General features: G+C 52.9%; 1 protein-coding gene across 3 annotated transcripts; it reads right to left on the reverse strand.

The window, feature by feature from the left end:
- Positions 1–1,982: 1,982 nt before the first annotated feature.
- On the reverse strand, positions 1,983–26,865 carry LOC124002755 (ethanolamine-phosphate cytidylyltransferase-like). 3 transcript variants are annotated; one of them, XM_046310478.1, is made up of 13 exons: positions 26,549–26,865; positions 20,465–20,553; positions 19,417–19,462; positions 19,216–19,328; positions 11,581–11,732; positions 11,275–11,316; positions 10,523–10,661; positions 9,512–9,594; positions 5,885–5,962; positions 4,233–4,298; positions 2,866–2,931; positions 2,673–2,761; positions 1,983–2,369 (listed from the first exon to the last, which is right to left on the reverse strand). In XM_046310478.1, the coding sequence occupies exons 1-13, from the start codon at positions 26,668–26,670 to the stop codon at positions 2,252–2,254; spliced, it is 1,203 nt and encodes a 400-aa protein (XP_046166434.1). In that variant the 5' UTR covers positions 26,671–26,865; the 3' UTR covers positions 1,983–2,251. The 3 variants fall into 3 exon arrangements, with proteins under 3 accessions (XP_046166434.1, XP_046166433.1, XP_046166435.1); XM_046310477.1 differs by having other exon boundaries at positions 19,417–19,465; positions 26,549–26,864; XM_046310479.1 differs by lacking the exon at positions 26,549–26,865 and adding an exon at positions 26,242–26,448 and having other exon boundaries at positions 19,417–19,465.
- Between the last annotated feature and the right edge of the window lie 854 nt (positions 26,866–27,719).

A 27,719-nucleotide genomic window follows, 5' to 3' on the forward strand; every position in this document is an offset into this window, starting at 1 on the left:
GACAGATTTACAGAGCAACTTTAGAGGGGTGAAGCCACACAATATACATGCCCAGTTGTTTTGGTATTCATCTCTCATTCACACAAAACAGTCTCTCACACACACACACCACACACACACACACACACACACACACACACACACACACACATACTCCCTTTAAAAGTCTCTCTCTCTCACACACACCCTTTAAAACAGTCTCTCTCTCTCTCTCTCTCTCTCACACACACACACACACACACACACACACACACACACAGTTGACTCCCCATTCGTGGTCAATTACTCTAAAAAATGTTTTAAATTAATTATCCACATAACACATTCAAAAGAAGAAAACATTGACAGAGTCCTGAATCATCATGTTACATACAAGACAGCAAGTGGGGACACTTCAGGCTGAGCAGCGACACCGACTCTGGCATGTATGTGTTCTGGGGTCAGCGGCCGTAAGCGCAAGGCTGGGGTCAGCGGCCGTAAGCGCAGGGCTGGGGTCAGCGGCCGTAAGCGCAGGGCTGGGGTCAGCGGCCATAAGCGCAGGGCTGGGGTCAGCGGCCGTAAGCGCAGGGCTGGGGTCAGCGGCCGTAAGCGCAGGGCTGGGGTCAGCGGCCGTAAGCGCAGGGCTGGGGTCAGCGGCCGTAAGCGCAGGGCTGGGGTCAGCGGCCGTAAGCGCAGGGCTGGGGTCAGCGGCCGTAACGGCAGGGGTCAGCGGCCGGCAGGGGTCAGCGGCCGGCAGGGCAGGGGTCAGCGGCCGGCAGGGCAGGGGTCAGCGGCCGGCAGGGCAGGGGTCAGCGGCCGTAACGGCAGGGCTGGGGTCAGCTGCCGTTTGACCAGGGTCCATAGGGAACAGTGTGCCATTTGGTAGATCAGACTAGAAGGCACTACTAAATATACAGTACACACACAACTACATAGACTTTCCTCTCTTCATCACAAGTCTCTCAATGTTCTCTTTCATCAGTCACACTTGGGTTTCTCTTCCTTTCCTCTCCTCTCTTTCTGCCTCAAAGTGGGAGAAGATTTAACACAGTCCATTCCAGATATTCCACTCCAGACATTATTATGGGCCATCCTCCCCTCAGCAGCCTCCACTGACAGAGGGAAGGGGGTTATTTTTGTGTTCTCCTTAGCTGGTGAAGGAGGAGGTGTCTTGGTTAAAGTCTGTTTCTGCAGTTTGATCTGGTCTGATCCGGTTTGGGTCAGGTGGAAACTCATTTCATGGAGGGCCTAGTGTCCGCTGGTTTTTCCTTTCAGTTAATAATAATAATAATATATGCCATTTAGCAGACGCTTTTATCCAAAGCGACTTAGTCATGTGTGCATACATTCTACGTATGGGTGGTCCCGGGGATCGAACCCACTACCCTGGCGTTACAAGCGCCATGCTCTACCAACTGAGCTACAGTTAAGACCTAGACAACCAGGTGAGGGGAGTTCTTTACTAATTACTGACCTTAATTCATCAATCAAGTACAAGGGAGTGAAAACCCACAGACACTCGGCCGTCGGTGGAATGAGTTTGTCCCGTTGTGGACTGGGGGGGTAAAGCCGGTCCCAGGACGGGCGAGCAGGCAATGCTTCACTAAAGGATGTGTATAGAGTACAAGTAGTAGGACTAGACTGGTTTGGGCTGGCTGGGTTCAGTCTGACCCGGTTCGGGTCGTGTTTGAACCATTTAGAGCTGGTTAGGACAGGGGTTCCCGAACTTTTTTGTTCCGTGACCCCATTTTGTCATTAAAAAAAAAGGTGATGAAATCAACAGCCAATGTTTGGTTCTTAAACTGGGACTATAACCGACTATTACAAATCAGTTCAGTACATTTGACAGTGTTTCAATATGAAGGATTGTTTGAAGTGACAAATGCATCAGAAAGGTATTGAGAAGTTCAGAAGATCATCAGCCAATCATTTAGTTTGATCTGCTGAGTAGAAATGAAGACCAGTGATTGTTGTTTTTCCTCCAGTCTGATTTTAGTGCCTGGTCTTGTCCACTCTGTTCTGAGGCTTCTGGGCTTTGAGGAGGGAAACCGGTGATTAAACCATTCAAAAGATAGGAGGAAAGAAAACCAAAACCGCTCTCACTATGACAACGGCATCTAGCAGCTACCGGAGGTTACTGACTTAACCCCAGTTCTATGAACCAAACGCAATTTAAAAAAAAAAGTTATTTCAGAGTTTCTCGAGTTTGAGAAACTGTGGGTTAGGATCAGTTTTGGGACAGCTGGGTCTGGTTTGAACTAGTTTGATCTGGTTACTGTGCTGCCTGGGCCGTGTCCCCGGCCTGCTCTCCCTCTGCCTGGCTTTTCATCGCCTCAAACACCGCAATCTCCTTGGCCTCCTTCTTCTGGTTCCTTGCCTCAAACTGCAGCCTGGAGAGAGACAATCAAACCAACTTCGTTTGTGTAGTGCATTTGGTACAATGTAACAATACAATAATACCAAATAAGGAGGGAGAGAGGTGGGGAGAGGGGTGGGGAGAGAGGTGGGGAGGAGGTGGTGGGGAGAGGGGGGTGGGTGGGGAGAGGGAAAAATAATTTGTAAGTCGCTCTGGATAAGAGCGTCTGCTAAATGACTTAAATGTAAATGTAAATGTAACCAAACGAGTGAGAAAAAGATGAGGGACAAGGAGAGACAAAGGTAGACAGTGATAGATGGGTGAGAGAGGCCCTTACCGGTTCTTGATAATTCTCTGTACGATGTCATCGGTGGTCAAACCGTTACCACTGTTTACTGTACGGAAGATACCTCTCTTCTTAGGCTCCTGGGACACACACACACACACGATAACATGCAATCACACAAAAAGACACACACACGAATACTGCAAAACACACATAAACAAACAGACACACAGTCAGTACTCACAGCATAAGGGTCTGCAGTGTCCCTGTCAGGAAACACCTCTGTCTTCCCATGACACACCAGGTCCACCTACAAGTGTGACATCATAGATCATGAGTATAGTCAATAGGATCAATTATATAACCTACATGATTTATCATAAATATCTATGGTATAACAGGAAGTGGAGGGGGGGAGGGAGGGAGGGGGAGAGGGGGCGAGAGAGCGAGAGCGAAACGGAGAGCGAGAGCAAGAGGAGGAGAGAGCGACATCTGTAGTATGTCTGCTATACAGTAACAGCCTGACATTACTACAGCACCCCAGTCTGGATCAATGCCCAGTCCCATACACACAGGAGAAAGGTCAGTTTACACACACACACACACACACACACACACACACACACACACACACACACACACACACACACACACACACACACACACACACACACACACACACACACACACACCAGGTCATTGTACATGTTTCTCCCTAAGAGAGGCTATGCATGTTAGGAAAGACGTCTCTTCTCCCAGTCAAACAATATCACTGTTTCAATGTGTGTGTCTTCGTGTGTGTGTGTGTGTCTTCGTGTGAGTGTGTGTGTGTCTTCGTGTGAGTGTGTGTGTGTGTCCGTGTGAGTGTACGTGTGTGTCCGTGTGAGTGTACGTGTGTCTTCGTGTGTGTCTTCGTGTGAGTGTGCGTGTGTGTCTTCGTGTGAGTGTGTGTGTCTTCGTGTGAGTGTGCGTGTGTGTGTGTCTTCGTGTGAGTGTGCGTGTGTGTGTCTTCGTGTGAGTGTGCGTGTGTGTCTTCGTGTGTGTGTGTGTGTGTGTGTCTTCGTGTGTGTGTGTGTCTTCGTGTGTGTGTGTGTCTTCGTGTGTGTCTTCGTGTGTGTGTGTGTGTGTGTCTTCGTGTGTGTCTTCGTGTGTGTGTGTGTCTTCGTGTGTGTGTGTGTCTTCGTGTGTGTGCGTGTCTTCGTGTGTGTGCGTGTCTTCGTGTGTGTGCGTGTCTTCGTGTGTGTGCGTGTCTTCGTGTGTGTGCGTGTCTTCGTGTGTGTGCGTGTCTACGTGTGTGTGCGTGTCTTCGTGTGTGTGCGTGTCTTCGTGTGTGTGCGTGTCTTCGTGTGTGTGCGTGTCTTCGTGTGTGTGCGTGTCTTCGTGTGTGTGTGTGTCTTCGTGTGTGTGTGTGTGTCTTCGTGTGTCTTCATCTGAGTGTGTGTGTGTGTCTTCGTCTGAGTGTGAGTGTGTGTCTTCGTGTGAGTGTGTGTGTCTTCGTGTGAGTGTGTGTGTGTGAGTGTGTGTCTTTGTGTGTGTGTGAGTGTGTGTCTTTGTGTGTGTGTGTGTGTGTGTGTGAGTGTGTGTCTTCGTGTGTGTGTGTGTGTGCCTCACCTTGAAGTGGTCCAGCAGATCTTTACCCACAGCGTAGGGAGCCCCAATCACCACCTCTGATACATACTGGAGGAGGAGAGGGAGAGATAATTAACCAAAAATAAATGAGTGAGTTGAGTGTTGTGTAATGGTTGTATTTAGGTCGAGGGTGACTATCAATAGTCATTGAGTAATAGCTCTGTCACAGGACAGGGAGACAGTTTCAGGCTTTGTGTTAACTCTGAATGGTTATGGAATTGCGTAATCTGGTGTGTGCGTGTGCGTGTGTGTGTGTGTGTGTGTGTGTAGACACCCTTTGTGTGGTTTGAGTAAGAGTGCCGTTTAGGATTGGGATTATGGATTAGGATTTCATAAAACACATTCTCAAGACACGTCAACACACAGTAAAATATGTAAGATACACAAGCAGACGGTTTGATCACTGAGGCAGAGGATCTTCTGTAGCTGGTCTGATAAGAGATGAATGGAGGAGAGAGCCTACCGTCCTTCAGTGTGTGTGTGTGTGTGTGTAAGGAGAACATTTCTCTCTAGGCAGAGCAGACTGTTTGATCACTGGGAGGCAGAGGGTCTTCTGTAGCTGGTCTGATAAGAGATGAATGGAGGAGAGAGCCTACCGTCCTTCAGTGTGTGTGTGTGTGTGTGTGTGTGTAAGGAGAACATTTCTCTCTAGGCAGAGCAGACTGTTTGATCACTGGGAGGGCAGAGGGTCTTCTGTAGCTGGTCTGATAAGAGATGAATGGAGGAGAGAGCCTACCGTCCTTCAGTGTGTGTGTGTGTGTGTGTAAGGAGAACATTTCTCTCTAGGCAGAGCAGACTGTTTGATCACTGGGAGGCAGAGGGTCTTCTGTAGCTGGTCTGATAAGAGATGAATGGAGGAGAGAGCCTACCGTCCTTCAGTGTGTGTGTGTGTGTGTAAGGAGAACATTTTCTCTAGGCAGAGCAGACTGTTTGATCACTGGGAGGCAGAGGGTCTTCTGTAGCTGGTCTGATAAGAGATGAATGGAGGAGAGAGCCTACCGTCCTTCAGTGTGTGTGTGTGTGTGTGTGTGTGTGTGTGTGTGTGTGTGTGTGTGTGTGTGTGTGTGTGTGTGTGTAAGGAGAACATTTCTCTCTAGGCAGAGCAGACAGCTTTACCTGTCTGACTATTGGGCCCATGGGGTTACAAAGAAGCTGTGTGTGTCTATGTTGGTGTTGGTGTTGGTGTGTTGGTGTGTGTGTGTTGGTGTGTGTGTCTATGTTGGTGTTGGTGTGTGTGTGTTGGTGTTGGTGTATGCGTCTATGTTGGTGTGTGTGTGTTGGTGTTGCTGTGTCTGTCTATGTTGGTGTGTGTGTGTTTGTGTGTGTGTGTGTGTTGGTGTGTCTGTTGTGTGTGTGTGTGTGTGTGTGTTGGTGTGTCTGTTGGTGTGTCTGTCGTTGTGTTTCTGTGCTGGTGTGTGTCTGCGCGTGTGTTGGTGTGTGTTTGTGTTGGTTTGTGTCTATGAGTGTGTGTCGCGGTGTGTGTTGGTGGACGCCTGTGTGTCGGTGGGTGTCAGTGTGTCGGGGTGTGTGTCGGTGGGAGCAGGGGAGAGGGAGGGGGAGAGGGGGGGAGGGGGAGGGGGAGAGGGAGGGAGAGGGTGGGCGTCGCTGTATGTTTAATGTGTGTATGTTCTCACCCTGCAGGCCAGGACACTCAGGGTTCTCTCGTGGATGTTCATGATTGGATAGTTCTTCCCTTTGTAGCGATTCACTTCCTGGTTGACAGAAAAACAACAACCAATGACAGGATATTTACTAGCTTTCGACCAATGACAGGATATTTACTAGCTTTCGACCAATGACAGGATATTTACTAGCTTTCGACCAATGACAGGATATTTACTAGCTTTCGACCAATGTCAGGATATTTGACTATTTCTCGACCAATGGCATGAGGCTTTATTGCATTGTGAAACAGGGGTATTTGTCCCATTTTGGTGTCTGTGAAAGCATGGGCAGCGGCATCGAGGGCATTTCCATTTCCAACCGTCTTCTTCTACTACTTATATGAGTCGGTAAACAATGTGAGCCCAGTTGACTACTTCGAAATGGTGAAAGTCCTCAATGCCCATGCTTTTGGCCACTACTGTTGTCTATCGAAGTCTATGGGAGGTTACAAAGAAGTAGTTTAATATTGCCTCTAGACACTGATCTTAGGTCAGTTTTGTCATCCCCACTAATGGTGAAGGTTAAGATTTGGCCCTTTTTTAAATGTATTTTTTTTTATCTGTTTTTGGTTAAAACCCGCTGACTTTTTTTTCCCCCATGAAGATCGAGTTGAGCAAAGTCTCCTCCTGCTAGGATTGATCCTTCAACATTCCATCACAACCGACCTTGGAACAGCGTCTGAAAGGAATAGGACGACCCCCACAGTCGAGGACCAATGACAGAGTATTTATACTGGCTCTCGACCAATGGCAGCGTGATTCATTGGAATGGAGTTGGGGAACACGAGCAGTGAGGCCCTCTGTAGCTTTTAGACATGTCAGTCCTTCATATAATGTCGTCAACTGGATCCACATGTTTCTCTGTAACAGTGTGTGTGTGTGTCTGCTGTGTGTGTGCGTACCACGGGCCTGTGTGGTTGTGTCTGCGTGTACCACGGGCCTGTGTGTGTGTCTGTGTCTGTGCGTACCACGGGCCTGTGTGTGTGTCTGTGTCTGTGCGTACCACGGGCCTGTGTGTGAGAGAGCGGGACAGTGAAACACAGTCAGCACCCCCCCATCATGTGGTCCTTCTGTAGCTCAGTTGGTAGAGCATGGCGCTTGTAACGCCAGGGTAGTGGGTTCGATCCCCGGGACCACCCATACGTAGAATGTATGCACACATGACTGTAAGTCGCTTTGGATAAAAGCGTCTGCTAAATGGCATATATTATATTATATATTATTATTATTATATTATGTCTACAAGGTTAGAAAACCACATTCACATAGATTCTGATGGGGTCAGTGTTTCAAATCAAAGTTTAGTCACCTGCACCGAATACAACAGGTGAAATGTTTACTTACAGGCCCCTAACCAACAGTGCAACCTTTAAGTAAAAAGTAGGTACTAGGTGAACAATAGATAGGTAAGGAAATAAACACACAGTGAATAGTAGCGGTAGAGGGGCCACGCGCGGTAGAGGGGCCACGCGCGGTAGAGGGGCCACGCGCGGTAGAGGGGCCACGCGCGGTAGAGGGGCCACGCGCGGTAGAGGGGCCACGCGCGGTAGAGGGGCCACGCGCGGTAGAGGGGCCACGCGCGGTAGAGGGGCCACGCGCGGTAGAGGGGCCACGCGCGGTAGAGGGGCCACGCGCGGTAGAGGGGCTATATACAGTAGCGAGGCTATATACAGTAGCGAGGCTATATACAGTAGCGAGGCTATATACAGTAGCGAGGCTATATACAGGCACCGGTTAGTCGGGCTGTTTGAGGTAGTATGTACATGTAGGTATGGTTAAAGTGACTATGCATATATGATAAACAGAGTAGCAGCAGTGTAAAAGAGGGGTTGGGGGGGGACACAATGTATATAGTCCGGGAGCCATTTGATTACCTGAGGAGTCTTATGGCTTGGGGGTTAAAACTGTTGAGAAGCCTTTTGGTCCTAGACTTGCCATGCGGTAGTAGAGAGAACAGTCTATGACTGGGGTGTTTGACCATTTTTAGGGCATTCTTCTGACACTGCCTGGTGTAGAGGTCCTGGATGGCAGGCAGCTTAGCCCCAGTGATGTACTGGGTTGTTTGCACTACCCTCTGTAGTGCCTTGCGGTCGGAGGCCCAGCAGTTGCCATACCAGTCGGTGATGCAACCAGTCAGGATGCTCTCAATGATGCAGCTGTAGAACCTTTTGAGGATCTGAGGACCCATGCCAAATCTTTTTAGTTTCCTGAGGGGGAAAAGGTTTTGTCGTGCCCTCTTCACGACTGTCTTGGTGTGTTTGGACCATGTTCGTTTGTTGGTGATGTGGACACCAAGGAACTTGGACACCAAGGAACCTGCTCCACTACAGCCCCGTCGATGAGAATGGGGGCGTGCTTGTTCCTCCCTTTCCTTTTAGTCCACAATCATCTCCTTTGTCTTGATCACGTTGAGGGATAGGTTGTTGTCCTGGCACCACCCGGGCCACATCTCTGACCTCCTCCCTATAGGCTGTCTCGTCGTTGTTGATGATCAGGCCGACCACTGTTGTGTCATCTGCAAACTTAATGATGGTGTTGGGAGTCGTACCTGGCCACGCAGTAGTGGGTGAACAGGGAGTACAGGAGGGGACTGAGCACGCACCCTTGAGGGGCTCCAGCGTTGAGGATCAGTGTGGCAGTTGTGTTGAGCGTAGGTAGCAGCACCTGGGATCGACCTGTCTGGAAGTCCAGGATCCAGTTGCAGTGGGAGGTGTTTAGTCCCAGGGTCCTTCGCTTAGTGATGAGCTTTGAGGGCACTATGGTGTTGAACGCTGAGCTGTATTCAATGAACAGCATTCTCACATAGGTGTTCCTTTTGTCCAGGTGGGAAAGGGCAGTGTGGAGATCTGTGGATCTGTTTTGGTGGTATGCAAATTGGAGTGGGTCTAGGGTTTCTGGGATAATGGTGTTTATGTGAGCCATTACCAGCCTTTCAATGCACTTCATGGCTACGGAGGTAAGTGCTACAGGTCTGTAGTCATTTAGGCAGGTTGCCTTAGTGTTCTTTGGCACAGGGGCTATGGTGGTCTGCTTGAAACATGTTGGTATTACAGACTCAATCAGGGACATGTTTTAAAATGTCAGTGAAGACACCTGCCAGTTGGTTAGCACATGCCCGGAGCACATAATCAGTCTGGCCTGGCGCCTTTGTGAATGTTGAGTTGTTTAAAGGTCTTACTCACGTCGGCTATGGAGAGCGTGATCACACAGTCATCCGGAACAGCTGATGCTCTCATGCATAACTCAGTGTTGCTTGCCTCGAAGCGAGCGTAGAAGTGATTTAGCTCGTCTGGTAGGCTCGTGTCACTGGGCAGCTCGCGGTTGTGCTTCCCTTTGTAGTCTGTAATAGTTTGCAAGCCCCGCCACGTAAGACGCGTCGGAGCTGGTGTAGTACGATTCAATATTAGCCCTGTATTGGCGCTTGGCCTGTTTGATGGTTCGTCGGAGGGCATAGCAAGATTTCTTATAAATTCTGGGTTAGAGTCCGCATCTTGAAAGCGGCAACTCTACCCTTTGGCTCAGTGCAAATGTTGACTGAATCTGACGGGGTCAGCGTTTTCTGAACGTGTGTGTGTTTGTTTGTGTGTGTGTACATACCTGGTCAAAGTGCAGTCCCACGATGACGTAAGGCCTCTCAGCCTGTTTGTAGACAGTCTCCAGGAAGTCAACATGACCAATGTCTGACGGGGAGGTGTGGTCAAGGTAATAACACAGAGAGAGAGAGACAACCACCCTTTGTCTCTCTCACAGACAACCACCCTTGGTCTCTCTCACAGACAGACAACCACCCTTGGTCTCTCTCACAGACAGACAACCACCCTTGGTCTCTCTCACAGACAGACAACCACCCTTGGTCTCTCTCACAGACAGACAACCACCCTTCGTCTCTCTCACAGACACACAACCACCATGTGTCTCTCTCACAGACACACAACCACCATGTGTCTCTCTCACAGACACACAACCACCATGTGTCTCTCTCACAGACACACAACCACCATGTGTCTCTCTCACAGACACACAACCACCATGTGTCTCTCTCACAGACACACAACCACCATGTGTCTCTCTCACAGACACACAACCCCCATGTGTCTCTCTCACAGACACACAACCCCCATGTCTGTCTCTCAGACACACAACCACCCTTTGTCTCTCTCACAGACACACAACCACCATGTGTCTCTCTCACAGACAGACAACCACCATGTGTCTCTCTCACAGACACACAACCACCATGTGTCTCTCTCACAGACACACAACCACCCTTTGTCTCTCTCACAGACACACAACCACCATGTGTCTGTCTCTCTCACAGACACACAACCACCATGTGTCTGTCTCTCTCACAGACACACAACCACCATGTGTCTGTCTCTCTCACAGACACACAACCACCATGTGTCTGTCTCTCTCACAGACACACAACCACCATGTGTCTGTCTCTCTCACAGACACACAACCACCATGTGTCTGTCTCTCTCACAGACACACAACCACCCTTTCTCGGCCTCTCTCACAGACACACAACCACCATGTGTCTGTCTCTCTCACAGACACACAACCACCATGTGTCTCTCTCACAGACACAGCGGTACATAAGGATACGGAAGAGGTCGAAGGCCCCGGCTACGTAGATGATGGTGTCCCCAGGTTGGGCCTCCTGTCCTGAGGCAAACTGGATGATCTTCTGGGAAGTCTGGAGGAACTGGGACACTCCTGTCCATGGACTGTGGCCCTTAGGACCCTGGGGAGACGAAACACTATTATAGTCATAACCTCTAACCCTCATCTAAACCTAACACAAACCTAATATAAACCTATCCCAACTCCTGTCCATAGACTGTGGCCCTTAGGACCCTGGGGAGAACATGGAGGGGAGGAGAGAGGGGAAGGTCCCGTTCTAAACCCTAACCTCAGAAACCCAGCCATCTCATACTAGTTGGAAAGCCTGAGGAAGTGACACCTCAGAAACCCAGCCATCTCATACTAGTTGGAAAGCCTGAGGAAGTGACACCTCAGAAACCCAGCCATCTCATACTAGTTGGAAAGCCTGAGGAAGTGACACCTCAGAAACCCAGCCATCTCATACTAGTTGGAAAGCCTGAGGAAGTGACACCTCAGAAAGCAGGCTCACGTGGATGTTCCAAAGAGACGTTTTGTTAAAAAATACAAAATAACGTAGCTTTCTGAACATTACATCTGAATACACTACGGTACTACTTTCACTGAGATGTGCAGCACACCATGGTTGTCCTGAGCAGGGGAATTGCGCCCCCTTGTGTTCAGAATAATCCACAACCACAGAGTGTTGTCATCTCCACTTCCTCTCCAGAATATATTTGAATAGTAATATTTACCTTCCCAAAGTTGTCCGTGTGCTGTTGGTAGTCTGAGTTGTCCTGTAAACCGACAGAGGAAGAAAGAGTTTTGCTTGAGGTCAGTCCTGTGTGATTTCTGCCATTACAACAGTGTAAGCCACAGGAGGTTGGTGACACCTTAATTGGGGAGGATGGGCTGGAGCAGAATGAATGGAATGTGTTTGATACCCTTCCCTCCGTTCCAACCTTTAGTATGAACCGTCCTCCCCTCACCAGCCTCCCCTGCTGTAAGCACACACACTACGGTACTGTAGGGTCAGTGTGCACTCTGTGTGTGGTACTCACGATGTTACTGTGGTGGGTTTTAGTCATGAGCAGCATGCGGCCCACCAGGTCTGTGGTGGAGACCCCCTGGGTGCGTCTACACTCCCGGTACCGGCCCTCTCTCTTCACCTCCGCATACGTGTCCTTACCGTCCACCGTCAGGGTGATGTCATCTAAGGTACACAAGGACAACGTTGGAGTTAGTTTTCTGACATCAGCCCAACATGATAGAATCCCACCTCTGACACTGTTCTGCCACTCTACCACTGCAGCCTGGAATGTACATTCTCAACTGTCTAAATAAACACAGAAATATGGAAGGAGGATGAGTCCCTGTTCTCCTTTTAAAAAGTAACAAGTCGATCCGTCAGGGGCCCCCCTCCCCCTACATCCCACTCCCCTTACCTCCCTCCCTCCCTCCCTTTACCTTACCTCCCCTTACCTCTCCCTACGTCCCACTCCCCTTACCTCCGCTCGCTCGCTCCCTCCCCTTAGCTTCCCTCCCCTTACCCCCCGCTCCCTCCCCTTACCTCCGCTCGCTCGCTCCCTCCCTCCCCTTAGCTTCCCTCCCTCCCCTTCCCTCCCGCTCCCTCCCTCCCGCTCCCTCCCCTTCCCTCCCGCTCGCTCCCCTTCCCTCCCGCTCGCTCCCTCCCCTTCCGCTCCCTCCCCTCCCGCTCCCTCCCTCCCCTTACCTTCCGCTCCTCCTCCCCTTACCTCCCGCTTCCTCCCCTTACCTCCCCTTCCTCCCCTTACCTCCCGCTCCCTCCCTCCCCTTAGCTTCCCTCCCTCCCCTTAGCTTACCTCCGCTCGCTCCCTCCCTCCCCTTAGCTTCCCTCCCTCCCCTTACCTCCGCTCGATCCCTCCCTCCCCTTACCTCCGCCGCTCCCTCCCTCCCCTTACCTTCCCTCCCTCCCCTTACCTCCCGCTCCCTCCCCTCCCCTCCCTCCCCTTACCCCCGCTCCCTCCCTTCCACTCCCTCCCTTTCCCTCCCGCTCCCTCCCCTTACCTCCCTCCCTCCCATTACCTTCTGCTCCCTCCCCTTACCTCCCTCTCCTCCCGCTCCCTCCCTCTCCTTACCTCCCGCTCCCTCCCTCCCCTTACCTCCCGCTCCCTCCCTCCCCTTACCTCCCGCTCCCTCCCCTTACCTCCCGCTCCCTCACCTTCCGCTCCCTCACCTCCCACTCCCTCCCTCCCTCACCTTCCACACCCTCACCTCCCGCTCTCTCCCCTTACCTTCCGCTCCCTCCCCTTACCTTTCCCTCCCTCACCTCCCACTCCCTCCCTCCCTCACCTTCCGCTCCCTCCCCTTACCTTCCTCTCCCTCCCCTTACCTTTCCCTCCCTCACCTCCCACTCCCTCCCTCCCTCCCTCACCTTCCGCTCCCTCCCCTTACCTTCCTCTCCCTCCCCTTACCTTTCCCCCCTCACCTCCCACCCTCCCTCCCTCCCTCACCTTCCGCTCCCTCCCCTTACCTTCCTCTCCCTCCCCTTACCTTTCCCTCCCTCACCTCCCACTCCCTCCCTCCCTCCCCTACCTTCCGCTCCCTCTCCTACCTTTCCCTCCCTCTCCTCCCCTTACCTCCCCTTACCTCCCACTCCCTCCCCTTACCTCCCTCCCCTTACCTCCCTCTCCTCCCCTTACCTCCCCTTACCTCCCCTTACCTCCCCTTACCTCCCACTCCCTCCCCTTACCTCCCCTTCCTCCCTCCCTAACCTCCCGCTCCCTCCCCTAACCTCCCGCTCCCCTCCCTTTCCCTCCCTCTCCTCCCCTTACCTCCCCTTACCTCCCACTTCCTCTCCTCCCTTACCTCCCACTTCCTCTCCTCCCCTTACCTCCCGCTCCCTGCCTCCCCTTACCTTCCGCTTCCTCCCCTAACCTCCCGCTCCCCTCCCCTTACCTCCCATGTGGTGACACATGTGGCTTGAAGACTGAAGAAGCCAGTGAGAGAATCTAGTCTTAACTTCTGTCTTTCTTTAAAAACAAAAAAAATCTTGTTCCCTCCCCTTACCACCCGCTCCCCTCCCCTTACGCTCCCTCCCCTTACCTCCCTCCGCTCCCTCCCCTTACCTTACGCTCCCTCCCCTTACCTTACGCTCCCTCCCCTTAACTCCCTTACCTCCCTCCCTCTCTCCCCTTATCTCCCGCTCCCCTCCCGCTCCCTCCCCTTACCTCCCGCTCCCTCCCTTACCTCCCGCTCCCTCCCCTTACCTCCCGCTCCCTCCCCCTCCCTCCCGCTCCCTCCCCTTACCTCCCGCTCCCTCCCTCCCCCCTTCCCTCCCGCTCCCTCCCTCCCGCTCCCTCCCCTTCCCTCTCGCTCCCCTTCCCTCCCGCTCGCTCCCTCCCCTTCCGCTCCCTCCCCTCCCGCTCCCTCCCCTTACCTTCCGCTCCCTCCCTCCCCTTACCTCCCGCTTCCCTCCCCTTACCTCCCGCTTCCTCCCCTTACCTCCCGCTCCCTCCCTCCCCTTAGCTTCCCTCCCTCCCCTTAGCTTACCTCCGCTCGCTCCCTCCCTCCCCTTAGCTTCCCTCCCTCCCCTTACCTCCCGATCCCTCCCTCCCCTTACCTCCCCGCTCCCTCCCTCCCCTTACCTTCCCTCCCTCCCTTACCTCCCGCTCCCTCCCTCCCCTCCCTCCCCTTACCCCCCGCTCCCTCCCTTCCCTCCCTCCCCGCTCCCTCCCTTACCTCCCTCCCTCCCATTACCTTCTGCTCCCTCCCCTTACCTCCCTCTCCTCCCGCTCCCTCCCTCCTTACCTCCCGCTCCCTCCCTCCCCTTACCTCCCGCTCCCTCCCTCCCCTTACCTCCCGCTCCCTCCCCTTACCTCCCGCTCCCTCACCTTCCGCTCCCTCACCTCCCACTCCCTCCCTCCCTCACCTTCCACACCCTCACCTCCCGCTCTCCCCCTTACCTTCCCTCCCTCCCCTTACCTTTCCCTCCCTCACCTCCCACTCCCTCCCTCCCTCACCTTCCGCTCCCTCCCCTTACCTTCCCTCCCTCCCCTTACCTTTCCCTCCCTCACCTCCCACTCCCTCCCTCCCTCCTCACCTTCCCTCCCTCCCCTTACCTTCCTCTCCCTCCCCTTACCTTTCCCCTCACCTCCCACTCCCTCCCTCCCTCCCTCACCTTCCGCTCCCTCCCCTTACCTTCCTCTCCCTCCCCTTACCTTTCCCTCCCTCACCTCCCCTCCCTCCCTCCCTCCCCTACCTTCCGCTCCCTCTCCTACCTTTCCCTCCCTCTCCTCCCCTTACCTCCCCTTACCTCCCCTCCCTCCCCTTACCTCCCTCCCCTTACCTCCCTCTCCTCCCCTTACCTCCCCTTACCTCCCCTTACCTCCCCTTACCTCCCACTCCCTCCCCTTACCTCCCGCTTCCTCCCTCCCTAACCTCCCGCTCCCTCCCCTAACCTCCCGCTCCCCTCCCCTTTCCCTCCCTCTCCTCCCCTTACCTCCCCTTACCTCCCACTTCCTCTCCTCCCCTTACCTCCCACTTCCTCTCCTCCCCTTACCTCCCGCTCCCTGCCTCCCCTTACCTTCCGCTTCCTCCCCTAACCTCCCGCTCCCCTCCCCTTACCTCCCATGTGGTGACACATGTGGCTTGAAGACTGAAGAAGCCAGTGAGAGAATCTAGTCTTAACTTCTGTCTTTCTTTAAAAACAAAAAAAATCTTGTTCCCTCCCCTTACCACCCGCTCCCCTCCCCTTACGCTCCCTCCCCTTACCTCCCTCCGCTCCTCCCCCCCTTACGCTCCCTCCCCTTACCTTACGCTCCCTCCCCTTAACTCCCTTACCTCCCTCCCTCTCTCCCCTTATCCCCCGCTCCCCTCCCGCTCCCTCCCCTTACCTCCCGCTCCCTCCCCTTACCTCCCGCTCCCTCCCCTTACCTCCCGCTCCCTCCCCTTAACCCCCGCTCCCTCCCGCTCCCTCCCCTTACCTCCCGCTCCCTCCCTCCCCTTACCTCCCGCTCCCTCCCCCCTTACCTCCCGCTCCCTCCCTCCCCTTACCTCCCGCTCCCTCCCTCCCCTTACCTTCCGCTCCCTCCCTCCCCTTACCTTCCGCTCCCTCACCTCCCACTCCCTCCCACTCCCTCCCTCCCTCACCTTCCACTCCCTTACCTTCCTCCCTCTCCTCCCCTTACCTCCCGCTCCTCCCCTTACCTCCCCTCCCTCCCTCCCCTTACCTCCCGCTCCCTCCTTACCTCCCGCTCCCTCACCTTCCGCTCCCTCACCTCTCCCCTCCCCCCCTTACGCTCCCTCCCCTTACCTTTCCCTCCCTCCCTCACCTTCCGCCTCCCTCACCTCCCTCCCTCACCACCCACTCCCTCCCTCCCTCCCCTCACCTCCCCCTCCCCTTACCTCCCGCTCCCTCCCTCCCCTTCCCTCCCCCCCTCCCGCTCCCTCCCCTTAACTTCCGCTCCCTCACCTTCCGCTCCCCTCACCTCCCACTCCCTCCCTCCCTCACCTTCCGCACCCTCACCTTCCGCACCCTCCCTCCCGCTCCCTCCCTTACCTTTCCCTCCTCACCTCCCACCCCTCCCTCCCCTTACCTTCCGCTCCCTCCCCTTACCTTTCCCTCCCTCTCCTCCCCTTACCTCCCCTTACCTCCCAACTCCCTCCCCTTACCTCCCTCCCCTTACCTCCCACTCCCTCTCCTCCCCTTACCTCCCGCTCCCTCCCTCCCCTTACCTCCCGCTCCCTGCCTCCCCTTACCTTCCGCTTCCTCCCCTAACCTCCCGCTCCCCTCCCCTTACCTCCCATGTGGTGACACATGTGGCTTGAAGACTGAAGAAGCCAGTGAGAGAATCTAGTCTTAACTTCTGTCTTTCTTTAAAAACAAAAAAAATCTTGTTCCCTCCCCTTACCACCCGCTCCCCTCCCCTTACGCTCCCTCCCTTACCTTACGCTCCCTCCCCTTACCTTACGCTCCCTCCCCTTACCTCCCCCCCACTCCCTCTCCTTACCTTTCCCTCCCTCTCCTCCCCTTACCTCCCGCTCCCTCCCTCCCCTTACCTCCCGCTCCCTCCCTCCCCTTACCTTACGCTCCCTCCCCTTACCTTACGCTCCCTCCCCTTACCTTACGCTCCCTCCCCTTACCTCCCCCCGCTCCCCTCCCCTTACCTTCCGCTCCCCTCCCGCTCCCTCCCTCACCTTCCGCTCCCTTACCTTCCGCTCCCTCTCCTTACCTTTCCCTCCCTCTCCTCCCCTTACCTCCCGCTCCCTCCCTCCCTTACCTTCCGCTCCTTACCTCCCGCTCCCTCCCTCCCCTTACCTCCCGCTCCCTCCCTCCCTCACCTCCCGCTCCCTCCCCTTACCTTCCGCTCCCTCCCCTTACCTTTCCCTCCCTCTCCTCCCCTTACCTCCCACTCCCTCCCCTTACCTCCCGCTCCCTCCCTCCCGCTCCCTCCCTCCCCTTACCTTCCGCTTCCTCCCCTAACCTCCCGCTTTCTCCCCTAACCTCCCGCTCCCCTCCCCTTTCCCTCCCCCCTCCTCCCCTTACCTCCCACTCCCTCCCTCCCTCCCCTTACCTCCCACTCCCTGCCTCCCCTTACCTTCCGCTTCCTCCCCTAACCTCCCGCTCCCCTCCTTACCTCCCATGTGGTGACACATGTGGCTTGAAGACTGAAGAAGCCAGTGAGAGAATCTAGTCTTAACTTCTGTCTTTCTTTAAAAACAAAAAAATCTTGTTCCCTCCCCTTACTTCCCACTCCCTCCCCTTACCACCCGCTCCCCTCCCCTTACGCTCCCTCCCCTTACCTCCCTCCGCTCCCTCCCCTTACCTTACGCTCCCTCCCCTTACCTTACGCTCCCTCCCCTTACCTTACGCTCCCTCCCCTTACCTCCCCCCCGCTCCGCTCCCCTTACCTTCCGCTCCCCTCACGCTCCCTCCCCATACCTCCCACTCCCTCCCCTTACCTCCCTCCGCTCCCTTTACCTTCCGCTCCCTCCCCTTACCTCCCCCCCGCTCCCCTCCCCTTACCTTCCGCTCCCCTTACCTCCCGCTCGCTCCCTCCCCTTACCTCCCCCCGCTCCCTCCCCTTACCACCCGCTCCCCTCCTTACGCTCCCTCCCCTTACCTCCCTCCGCTCCCTCCCCTTACCTTACGCTCCCTCCCCTTACCTTACGCTCCCTCCCCTTACCTTACGCTCCCTCCCCTTACCTCCCCCCCGCTCCCCTCCCCTTACCTTCCGCTCCCCTCACGCTCCCTCCCCATACCTCCCACTCCCTCCCCTTACCTCCCTCCGCTCCCTTTACCTTCCGCTCCCTCCCCTTACCTCCCCCGCTCCCCTCCCCTTACCTTCCGCTCCCCTTACCTCCCGCTCGCTCCCTCCCCTTACCTCCCCCCCGCTCCCCTCCCCTTACCTTCCGCTCCCCTCACGCTCCCTCCCCATACCTCCCACTCCCTCCCCTTACCTCCCTCCGCTCCCTTTACCTTCCGCTCCTCCCCTTACCTCCCCCGCTCCCCCTCCCCTTACCTTCCGCTCCCCTACCTCCCGCCGCTCCCTCCCCTTACCTCCCCCGCTCCCCTTACCTTCCGCTCCCCTTACCTCCCCGCTCCCCTCCCCTTACCTTCCGCTCCCCTTACCTCCCCCGCTCCCCTCCCCTTACCTTCCGCTCCCCTTACCTCCCGCCGCTCCCTCCCCTTACCTCCCGCTCGCTCCCTCCCCTTACCTCCCGCTCGCTCCCTCCCCTACCTCCCGCCGCTCCCTCCCCTTACCTCCCCTCCCTTCCCCATACTACCCGCTCCCTCCCCTTACCTCCCACTCCCCTTACCTCCCACTCCCCTTACCTCCCACTCCCCATACTTCCCGCTCCCTCCCCTTACCTCCCCCGCTCCCCTCACCTTACCTCCCACTGCCCTCCCTTCCCCTCCCCATACCTCCCACTCCCTTACCTCCCGCTCGCTCCCTTCCCTTACCTCCCTCCGCTCCCTCCCCTTACCTCCCGCTCGCTCCCTCCCCTTACCTCCCGCTCGCTCCCTCCCCTTACCTCCCGCTCGCTCCCTCCCCTTACCTCCCGCTCGCTCCCCTTACCTCCCTCCGCTCCCCTTACCTCCCTCCGCTCCCCTTACCTCCCGGCTCCCCTTACCTCCCGCTCGCTCCCCTTACCTCCCGCTCGCTCCCCTCCCCTCCCCGCTCCCCTCCCCTTACCTCCCGCTCCCCTCCCCTTACCTCCCCTCCCTTCCCCATACTACCCGCTCCCTCCCCTTACCTCCCACTCCCCTTACCTCCCCTCCCTTCCCCATACTTCCCGCTCCCTCCCTTACCTCCCCCCGCTCCCTCCCCTTACCTCCCACTCCCCTCCCTTCCCCATACCTCCCGTACCTCCCTTCTCCCTCCCCTTCCTCCCCTTCCCTCCTTACCTCCCGCTCGCTCCCTCCCCTTACCTCCCGCTCGCTCCCTCCCCTTACCTCCCGCCGCTCCCTCCCCTTACCTCCCCGCTCGCTCCCTCCCCTTACCTCCCGCTCGCTCCTCCCCTTACCTCCCGCCGCTCCCTCCCCTTACCTCCCGTCGCTCCCTCCCCTTACCTCCCGCCGCTCCCTCCCCTTACCTCCCGCTCGCTCCTCCCCTTACCTCCCGCTCGCTCCCTCCCCTTACCTCCCGCTCGCTCCCTCCCCTTACCTCCCGCTCGCTCCCTCCCCTTACCTCCCGCTCGCTCCCTCCCCTTACCTCCGTGGACGCAGAAGTCACTGTTGTATTTGTCCAGTGTGTCCAGTGTGGTGACGTAGGGAGCACCCTCTACGATCTCATCCACCCACTTGATAGCCCGCACCATCTTATACCTACAACACCATACCACAACTTTATTGTCCATTTACATACCAAAACTTTGTCCATTGACATGAAAATGAAATGCGGTGATTTTCTTACCTCTCTGCCTGGGTGAAGACAGGAGGACCCTTGTGCTTCGAAATCTCTTCTGGAGGGAGAGAAGGGAAGTGACTGTATATTACTGTGGTGTAGTGGAGGGAGAGAAGGGAAGTGACTGTATATTACTGTGGTGTAGTGGAGGGAGAGAAGGGAAGTGACTGTGTATTACTGTGGTGTAGTGGAGGGGAGAGAAGGGAAGTGACTGTATATTACTGTGGTGTAGTGGAGGGAGAGAAGGGAAGTGACTGTATATTACTGTGGTGTAGTGGAGGAGAGAAGGGAAGTGACTGTATATTACTGTGGTGTAGTGGAGGGAGAGAAGGGAAGTGACTGTATATTACTGTGGTGTAGTGGAGGGAGAGAAGGGAAGTGACTGTATATTACTGTGGTGTAGTGGAGGGAGAGAAGGGAAGTGACTGTATATTACTGTGGTGTAGTGGAGGGAGAGAAGGGAAGTGACTGTATATTACTGTGGTGTAGTGGAGGAGAGAAGGGAAGTGACTGTATATTACTGTGGTGTAGTGGAGGGAGAGAAGGGAAGTGACTGTATATTACTGTGGTGTAGTGGAGGGAGAGAAGGGAAGTGACTGTGTATTACTGTGGTGTAGTGGAGGGAGAGAAGGGAAGTGACTGTATATTACTGTGGTGTAGTGGAGGGAGAGAAGGGAAGTGACTGTGTATTACTGTGGTGTAGTGGAGGGAGAGAAGGGAAGTGACTGTATATTACTGTGGTGTAGTGGAGGGAGAGAAGGAAGTGACTGTGTATTACTGTGGTGTAGTGGAGGGAGAGAAGGGAAGTGACTGTATATTACTGTGGTGTAGTGGAGGGAGAGAAGGGAAGTGACTGTGTATTACTGTGGTGTAGTGGAGGGAGAGAAGGGAAGTGACTGTATATTACTGTGGTGTAGTGGAGGGGAACAGAGAGACAAGTGAAGAAACAGAGGCTGAGATACTTATGATTAATGTGCGTGTCTGTGTGCGTGTCTTTGTGTGTGTGTGTCTGTGTGTCTGTGTGTGTCTGTGTCCGTGTGTGTGCCCGTGTGTTCACCATCTGTATGTACTCCAACGATGAGGTAATCTCCCATGGCCTTAGCCTGTCTCAGCTGGTTGGAGTGGCCGTAGTGCACCATGTCATAACTACAGGACAGGGAGAGAGAGCATGATGTCATTAACGTGGGACAGACAGTGTGTGTATAACTGAGCTGGTCTAAGGGAGGGGCTAGTGTTTTAATGAGAAGCTGCTCTGTACTTGATAGTTGGCATCTGTATCCAGTGGTGGTGGTTGGCCTGCCTCCCTCCCTCCCTCCCTCCCTCCCTCCCTCACTCACTCACTACCCTCCCTCCCTCACTTCCCTCCCTCACTTCCCTCCCTCACTTCCCTCACTCACTTCCCTCACTCACTTCCCTCCCTCCCCTCACTCCCTCCCTCCCCCTCCCTCCCTCCCCCCTCCCTCCCCTCACTCCCTCCCTCCCTCCCCTCACTCCCTCACTCCCTCCCTCCCTCACTCCCCTCCCTCACTACCCTCCCTCCCTCACTTCCCTCCCTCACTCCCTCATGGAATAGATATGGAGGAACCGCTCTCCTTCCACACAGCAGACCCATCACCCCACACAGCAGACCCATCACCCCACACAGCAGACCCATCACCCCACACAGCAGACCCATCACCCCACACAGCAGACCCATCACCCCACACAGCAGACCCATCACCCCACACAGCAGACCCATTACCCCACACAGCAGACCCATCACCCCACACAGCAGACCCATCACCCCACACAGCAGACCCATCACCCCACACAGCAGACCCATCACCCCACACAGCAGACCCATCACCCCACACAGCAGACCCATCACCCCACACAGCAGACCCATCACCCCACACAGCAGACCCATCACCCCACACAGCAGACCCATCACCCCACACAGCAGACCCATCACCCCACACAGCAGACCCATCACCCCACACAGCAGACCCATCACCCCACACAGCCCTACATTCTGCTCCGTCCTCCTTCTGTCCTTCCGTCACAGGATTACCAGCCATGGTGGGATTTACACTAAACACAACAAGTTACGTTTCTCAAGTTAGGATTCAGGCCGAGGAAAGTACAATGTGTGGATTTGGCAGTATGTGTGTCATCCTCTCTCTGTAATGTGTGTGTGGAAGTACTGATTCCTCTCTGGCAGTATGTGTGTCATCCTCTCTCTGTAATGTGTGTGTGGAAGTACTGATTCCTCTCTGGCAGTATGTGTGTCATCCTCTCTCTGTAATGTGTGTGTGGAAGTACTGATTCCTCTCTGGCAGTATGTGTGTCATCCTCTCTGTAATGTGTGTGTGGAAGTACTGATTCCTCTCTGGCAGTATGTGTGTCATCCTCTCTCTGTAATGTGTGGAAGTACTGATTCCTCTCTGGCAGTATGTGTGTCATCCTCTCTCTGTAATGTGTGTGTGGAAGTACTGATTCCTCTCTGGCAGTATGTGTGTCATCCTCTCTCTGTAATGTGTGTGTGGAAGTACTGATTCCTCTCTGGCAGTATGTGTGTCATCCTCTCTCTGTAATGTGTGTGTGGAAGTACTGATTCCTCTCTGGCAGTATGTGTGTCATCCTCTCTCTGTAATGTGTGTGTGGAAGTACTGATTCCTCTCTGGCAGTATGTGTGTCATCCTCTCTGTAATGTGTGTGTGGAAGTACTGATTCCTCTCTGGCAGTATGTGTGTCATCCTCTCTCTGTAATGTGTGTGTGGAAGTACTGATTCCTCTCTGGCAGTATGTGTGTCATCCTCTCTCTGTAATGTGTGTGTGGAAGTACTGATTCCTCTCTGGCAGTATGTGTGTCATCCTCTCTCTGTAATGTGTGTGTGGAAGTACTGATTCCTCTCTGGCAGTATGTGTGTCATCCTCTCTCTGTAATGTGTGTGTGGAAGTACTGATTCCTCTATGGCAGTATGTGTGTCATCCTCTCTCTGTAATGTGTGTGTGGAAGTACTGATTCCTCTCTGGCAGTATGTGTGTCATCCTCTCTCTGTAATGTGTGTGTGGAAGTACTGATTCCGCTCTGTAATTAACACCAGGATTACCGTGGGAATTATCCCTGAGGTGTAACCAAGACGACAGTATCCCAGGCTAAGACCAGGAGACAGGCAGATCAACTGGGGACTCCCAACAACTCTCCTTTATACTGCCACTATTGTACAGAGAGCCTGCCTCTGATAGGTCTGGCCTATCCACATAACTTGCTGGGTTTTTGGCCAAACAGCCACTCCCTCTAATTCATTCCACTATGTAAAGAAATCCTTCTGAGTGCACTCTGTAGGCTGTAGGAAATAGGGTGCCATTTGGGACATACTCCGCTGTAAACAGAGTTCTTCTGTTTTATTTTGATGTACTCTTATCACTCATCTCTCGCTCTCTCCCACTTTCTTTCCCTCTCCCTGCTCCCCTAAAAGACCCCTCTGCTACACCCTAAAATAACCCTCTGCTACACCCTAAAAGACCCCCCTGCTATAAACACTGCTCTCACACAGACACAGATACTCTGTCCTCGTGGTACCCAGACAAAAAGATAGTTTGTGATAGCTTGTTTTGACATGGCAGTCCAGAATAGTGGATATAAATAACTAACCAACGGTCTGTCTGTTTACATAGTGATTAAGTATTAATTAACTAACCTGCTACCCCCCAAAAGACCCCCCTGCTACCCCCCAAAAGACCCTCCTGCTACCCCCCAAAAGACCCTCCTGCTACCCCCCAAAAGACCCTCCTGCTACCCCCAAAAGACCCTCCTGCTGCTCCCTAAAAGACCCTCCTGCTACTCCCTAGAAAACCCTCCTGCTACTCCCTAAAAGACCCTCCTGCTACCCCCTGAAAGACCCCCTGATACCCCTAAAAGACCCCAACAAGACCCTCTGCCACCCCCATGGTGTATCTGTCACTGGACGACATGTTCACCATGTTGGTTAGCTATTAATACTTAATCACTGTGTAAACAGACAGACGGTTGGTTAGTTATTTATATCCACTATTCTGGACTGCCATGTCAAAACAAGCTATCACAAACTAGCTTTCTGTCTGGGTACCACGAGGGCAGAGTATCTGTGTCTGTGTGAGAGCAGTGTTTATAGCTATGCCACCACCAGTCACAAGGTGAGAACGGGGAGGTGGGAGTCAGTCGGCTCTCGCCTCAAGTAAACTCAGCAAGACCACGTCAGCGACCCAAATGGTACTCTGTACCCTACATGATGCACTACATTTAACCAGAGCCTTATGGGCCCTGGGCAAAAGTAGTGCCCTATAAAGGGAATAGGGTTACGTTTGGGACACTACCCCATAAAAGGCTATTTAGTATTAAGAGTAAGTGCACGATAGGACTCTGATCAAAAGAGGTGCCCTTGGTCAAAAGAAGTGCACAACATAGGCTGCCATTTTGGACACATCCCATGATGAGCACAATGCAGGCTGTAGGTACTAGGTGGTGTGGATGGACGGGAGTGAGAGACTAGCCCTGTTTGAGTACTCTCAAAATGCATCCTTCCTTCCTCCTCCCCCTTCTTCTTCTTTGAAAGAGCCTAATCACTGATCTGGTGTCTGTTAATAGGTGAAAGCTAAGTAGTAGAATCCTTTACTTTCCCCTATCCAGTCGTGTTGAATCAGTGATAGTAAGCCAGGGTGGTATTTCCTATTGATTTAGTGAACACCATATGGGTTTGAAACAAAACAAGCACATTTCTTTATGGGACAAGTTGAGTTAATGAATATAACCCATGTAAAGTATTTGGACCAAGCCAGAACAAGGGCATCAGAGCGTGTTATTGGCCTTGGCTAATAACTTACTCTCCTGACTCCTCTCTAATCCACAGGGAGACAAAGGTTACTGCAGGTCATTCTCCACCTGGCAGACAGCAGAATCGATCACAGAGCTTCTACCTCATCCTTATCAAGGGAGGAAGAAGGTGCCCCTAGAGTAGACGCTGATCTTTCAGTCATTTTTGCATTTCCCCCTTTAATGATTAAGGTTAGGATTGGGAAGATGATCCTAGATCTGTAGCTAGGGGAAACGTCACCCAGGAAGGAGCCTTATCAGGCATTCATGTATTTTACAAACTTGAATAAAGGCCTATTAGCTACTAATCAAATGTTATTTGTCACATGCACTGAATATAACAGGTGTTGACTAAAGCCAAGCTACTGCTGAAAGTAAACAACTCTTATGGTCAACTGATAAGGGTGGACTTTGTACTTCCTTGCCAACTGGGTTGGGTAGCTAGCTATGTCACTCTGCACATTGTCCTCTGACAACAAATCAAGCGTTGCAACATACAGTAGTGCTGCCATGACAGCCTTAGTCCCACTTGGCTCGTCATCATGTTTACAGTTAGTAATATATAGTTGGGTAATAACAGTAAAATACAGTTATTATAAACGTAATAAGAGGTATTAGTTTGGGCTAGTCTGTATACCTTTCTATAGCATGAAATTGATATCAAGTAGCTAAAACAGCGACTTTCAGATCAATCAACAAATGAATGACCGTTCTTCCGGCCTACCAACCGTTGCCAGCCAACTACTGTCCAGGTCAGCTGTATAGGAGAAAGGCTGTAGTCATACACATAGCTAGAACTGATATGGTCTATGGTTGTAGACAACTAGACTGGTGCCAGTCTGTTTCTGCTCCTCAAGGAATTGTCAAGCACAAACCGATTTGGGACCAGTCTAATTGTTAGCTAGCAGCAAGTCAGCAACTGCACTGTACCAAGCTATTTCCAATATTAAAAAAAAATACAAATTGTAAACTTTATTTAACTAGGCAAGTCAGTTAAGAACAAATTCTTATTTACAATGACGGCCTTTTTATTTAATTTTTATATTTCACCAGGTGGCCAGTTGAGAACAAATTCTCATTTACAACTGCGACCTGGCCAAGATAAAGCCAAGCAGTGTGACACAAACAACACAGAGTTACACATGGAGTAAACAAACATACAGTAGAAAACAAAAGTCTATATACAATGTGAGCAAATGAGATAAGATGAGGTAAGGCAATAAGTAGGCGAAACAATTACAATACAGCAATTAAACACTGGAGAGACAGATGTGCAGAAGATGAATGTGCAAGTAGAGATACTGGGGTGCAAAGGAGAACCGGGGAACAGTGGGTTAACTGCCTTGTTCAGAGGCAGAACGACAGATGTTTACCTTGTCAACTCAGGGATTTTCGATCCAACAACCTTACCACTGGGCTACCTGCCTCCCCAATATCCATACATCACAGTGACAGCCAAGGTTACGTAACATCCCACCTAAACCGCATTTAGCAAACCATGTGCACAGAGACTTAAGTCTAGCTGAGATCATTCCGTTCCTACCGGTCGACACCGGCGGGCTGCGATCACATTCACTCTCTCTGAAAGGCAGCAACTGAAACAGTATAACTAGCTAGCAGGTACTGTAGTTATCTGATTTTAGGGGTATTTGTGATTGAAATCACAAAACAATCACATTAGTAGCCACTTTTGTTTGACCAGGCAGCAACACTCAAGTTCATGTTTACAAAGTAGCAAAAATACCTAGTTAGCGGAATGTAACGATGTGCGGTTATCTAGCTTAGTGGTTATAATCAAGTTGATCAACCAAAATGTATCATTATTGGTAAAGCTACGTTAACAGTTAGTCACTAGCCTAGCTACTTAAATTACTGAGGTTACTATACGCACAACAGACCACCAAACATGATATTATAAACCCTTTTCGCAGATAGGCAACGTTGTACATGTTGCTAATAGAAGTCGCTACCCGGACAGGAGGCGAAGCTACACGACTTACCAGCCATCACACCACACCCGGACAGGAGGCGAAGCTACACGACTTACCAGCCATCACACCACACCCGGACAGGAGGCGAAGCTACACGACTTACCAGCCATCACACCACACCCGGACAGGAGGCGAAGCTACACGACTTACCAGCCATCACACCACACCCGGACAGGAGGCGAAGCTACACGACTTACCAGCCATCACACCACACCCGGACAGGAGGACTTACCAGCCATCACACCACACCCGGAAGCTACACGACTTACCAGCCATCACACCACACCCGGACAGGAGGCGAAGCTACACGACTTACCAGCCATCACACCACACCCGGACAGAGCGCTTCCTCTTCTCTGGGCTGCAAGCCAAGTCTCCCTGCTTAGCGCCGCTCTCTATGCCCTGCTCACTCGATGTGTGGTGACCGTTCTTGATCATGTTGATAAAATAATATTAAAACTCTGAGCTAAAACCACAAAATAATAAAATAATGCCGTTAAAATGACGGGTTGGGTGATCCCATCCCCCGGTTTAACGTAAGAATGAACCCGCCGGTAGGACAACGCCTCCTTTGGAGTGAAATTCGCGTCACGGTCGAACCATGACTACTCCGAGGTAGCGGCCATGCTGCTGGCTGCGTAAAAACTCACATCACGTGATTACGCAAACCCGCACAACGTAGATTTAGGGTGTGTTCGTGAATTCAATCTCGAGTGCCGGGGTGCGCTCAGGGCGTTAAACCCAGAGCGTTTCGCGGAGTAGGGTTTATTGATTGATCTGAGCGTTTTATTAACCTCACAACGACAGTCAAGCGCTCAAGTTAACCGGCTAGCTACTTCCAGGCACAAATAAGAGAACCCATCGCTCTGAACACTTTACTCTTTACTCACTTTACTGCTTATTTCATTTTATCCAGGTGGTTGGTGATTGTAACTGTGCTGCTGGCCACAATTGAATTAAAACATTTTGCCGACGTTTACTGACACCAGCCATTTTCAACAGGTGTTGAGCTTTAGTAAATTCATCAGTTATTCTGCGCTCTGGCACTCAGACGAGAGTGCTCTGAAATCGGAGTAGATAGCCAGAGCAAATTTACAACGCATCCTATACATTTCCGATAAATCTACGCGATTAGCGTGTAAACAAAGTACCAGAACACATTCCTGTCAACCAATGTTTTTGAGAGAGAAAACAATACAGCATGCAAAGTTTGAATAGATTCAATGGAACTTTAAATTATAGTAACAGTACACAAACAGTCAAGGGGTGGACAATGTATACTTCACAGTTGCCCAAAGGCCGGCAAATGGCGATATTGAGTCGTTTTATCATATCCAATCAAACGTAATTGTGCCAATACAACAGGTGTAGACAACAGTGAAATGCTTATATTCCCGCTATACACTCATATCCCCATGGACCGGTTCGTAGATGAAACATTCTCCATTCAGGCTGCGAAGTTGTAGATTTCCTCCATATAAAGGGGA

Source organism: Oncorhynchus gorbuscha, linkage group LG18, assembly GCF_021184085.1.
Source record: "Oncorhynchus gorbuscha isolate QuinsamMale2020 ecotype Even-year linkage group LG18, OgorEven_v1.0, whole genome shotgun sequence".
NCBI classification, from domain to species: domain Eukaryota; kingdom Metazoa; phylum Chordata; class Actinopteri; order Salmoniformes; family Salmonidae; genus Oncorhynchus; species Oncorhynchus gorbuscha.

Excerpts from the sequence above, each read along its gene's own strand:
- LOC124002755 (XM_046310477.1), bottom strand. The coding sequence starts at position 26,670 with ATGATCAAGAACGGTCACCACACATCGAGTGAGCAGGGCATAGAGAGC. Across the intron at positions 11,317-11,580 it reads AAACCCACCACAGTAACATC|GACAACTCAGACTACCAACA; the intron begins GTGAGTACCACA and ends GTCGGTTTACAG. Across the intron at positions 2,932-4,232 it reads ATCTGCTGGACCACTTCAAG|GTGGACCTGGTGTGTCATGG; the intron begins GTGAGGCACACA and ends TCACACTTGTAG.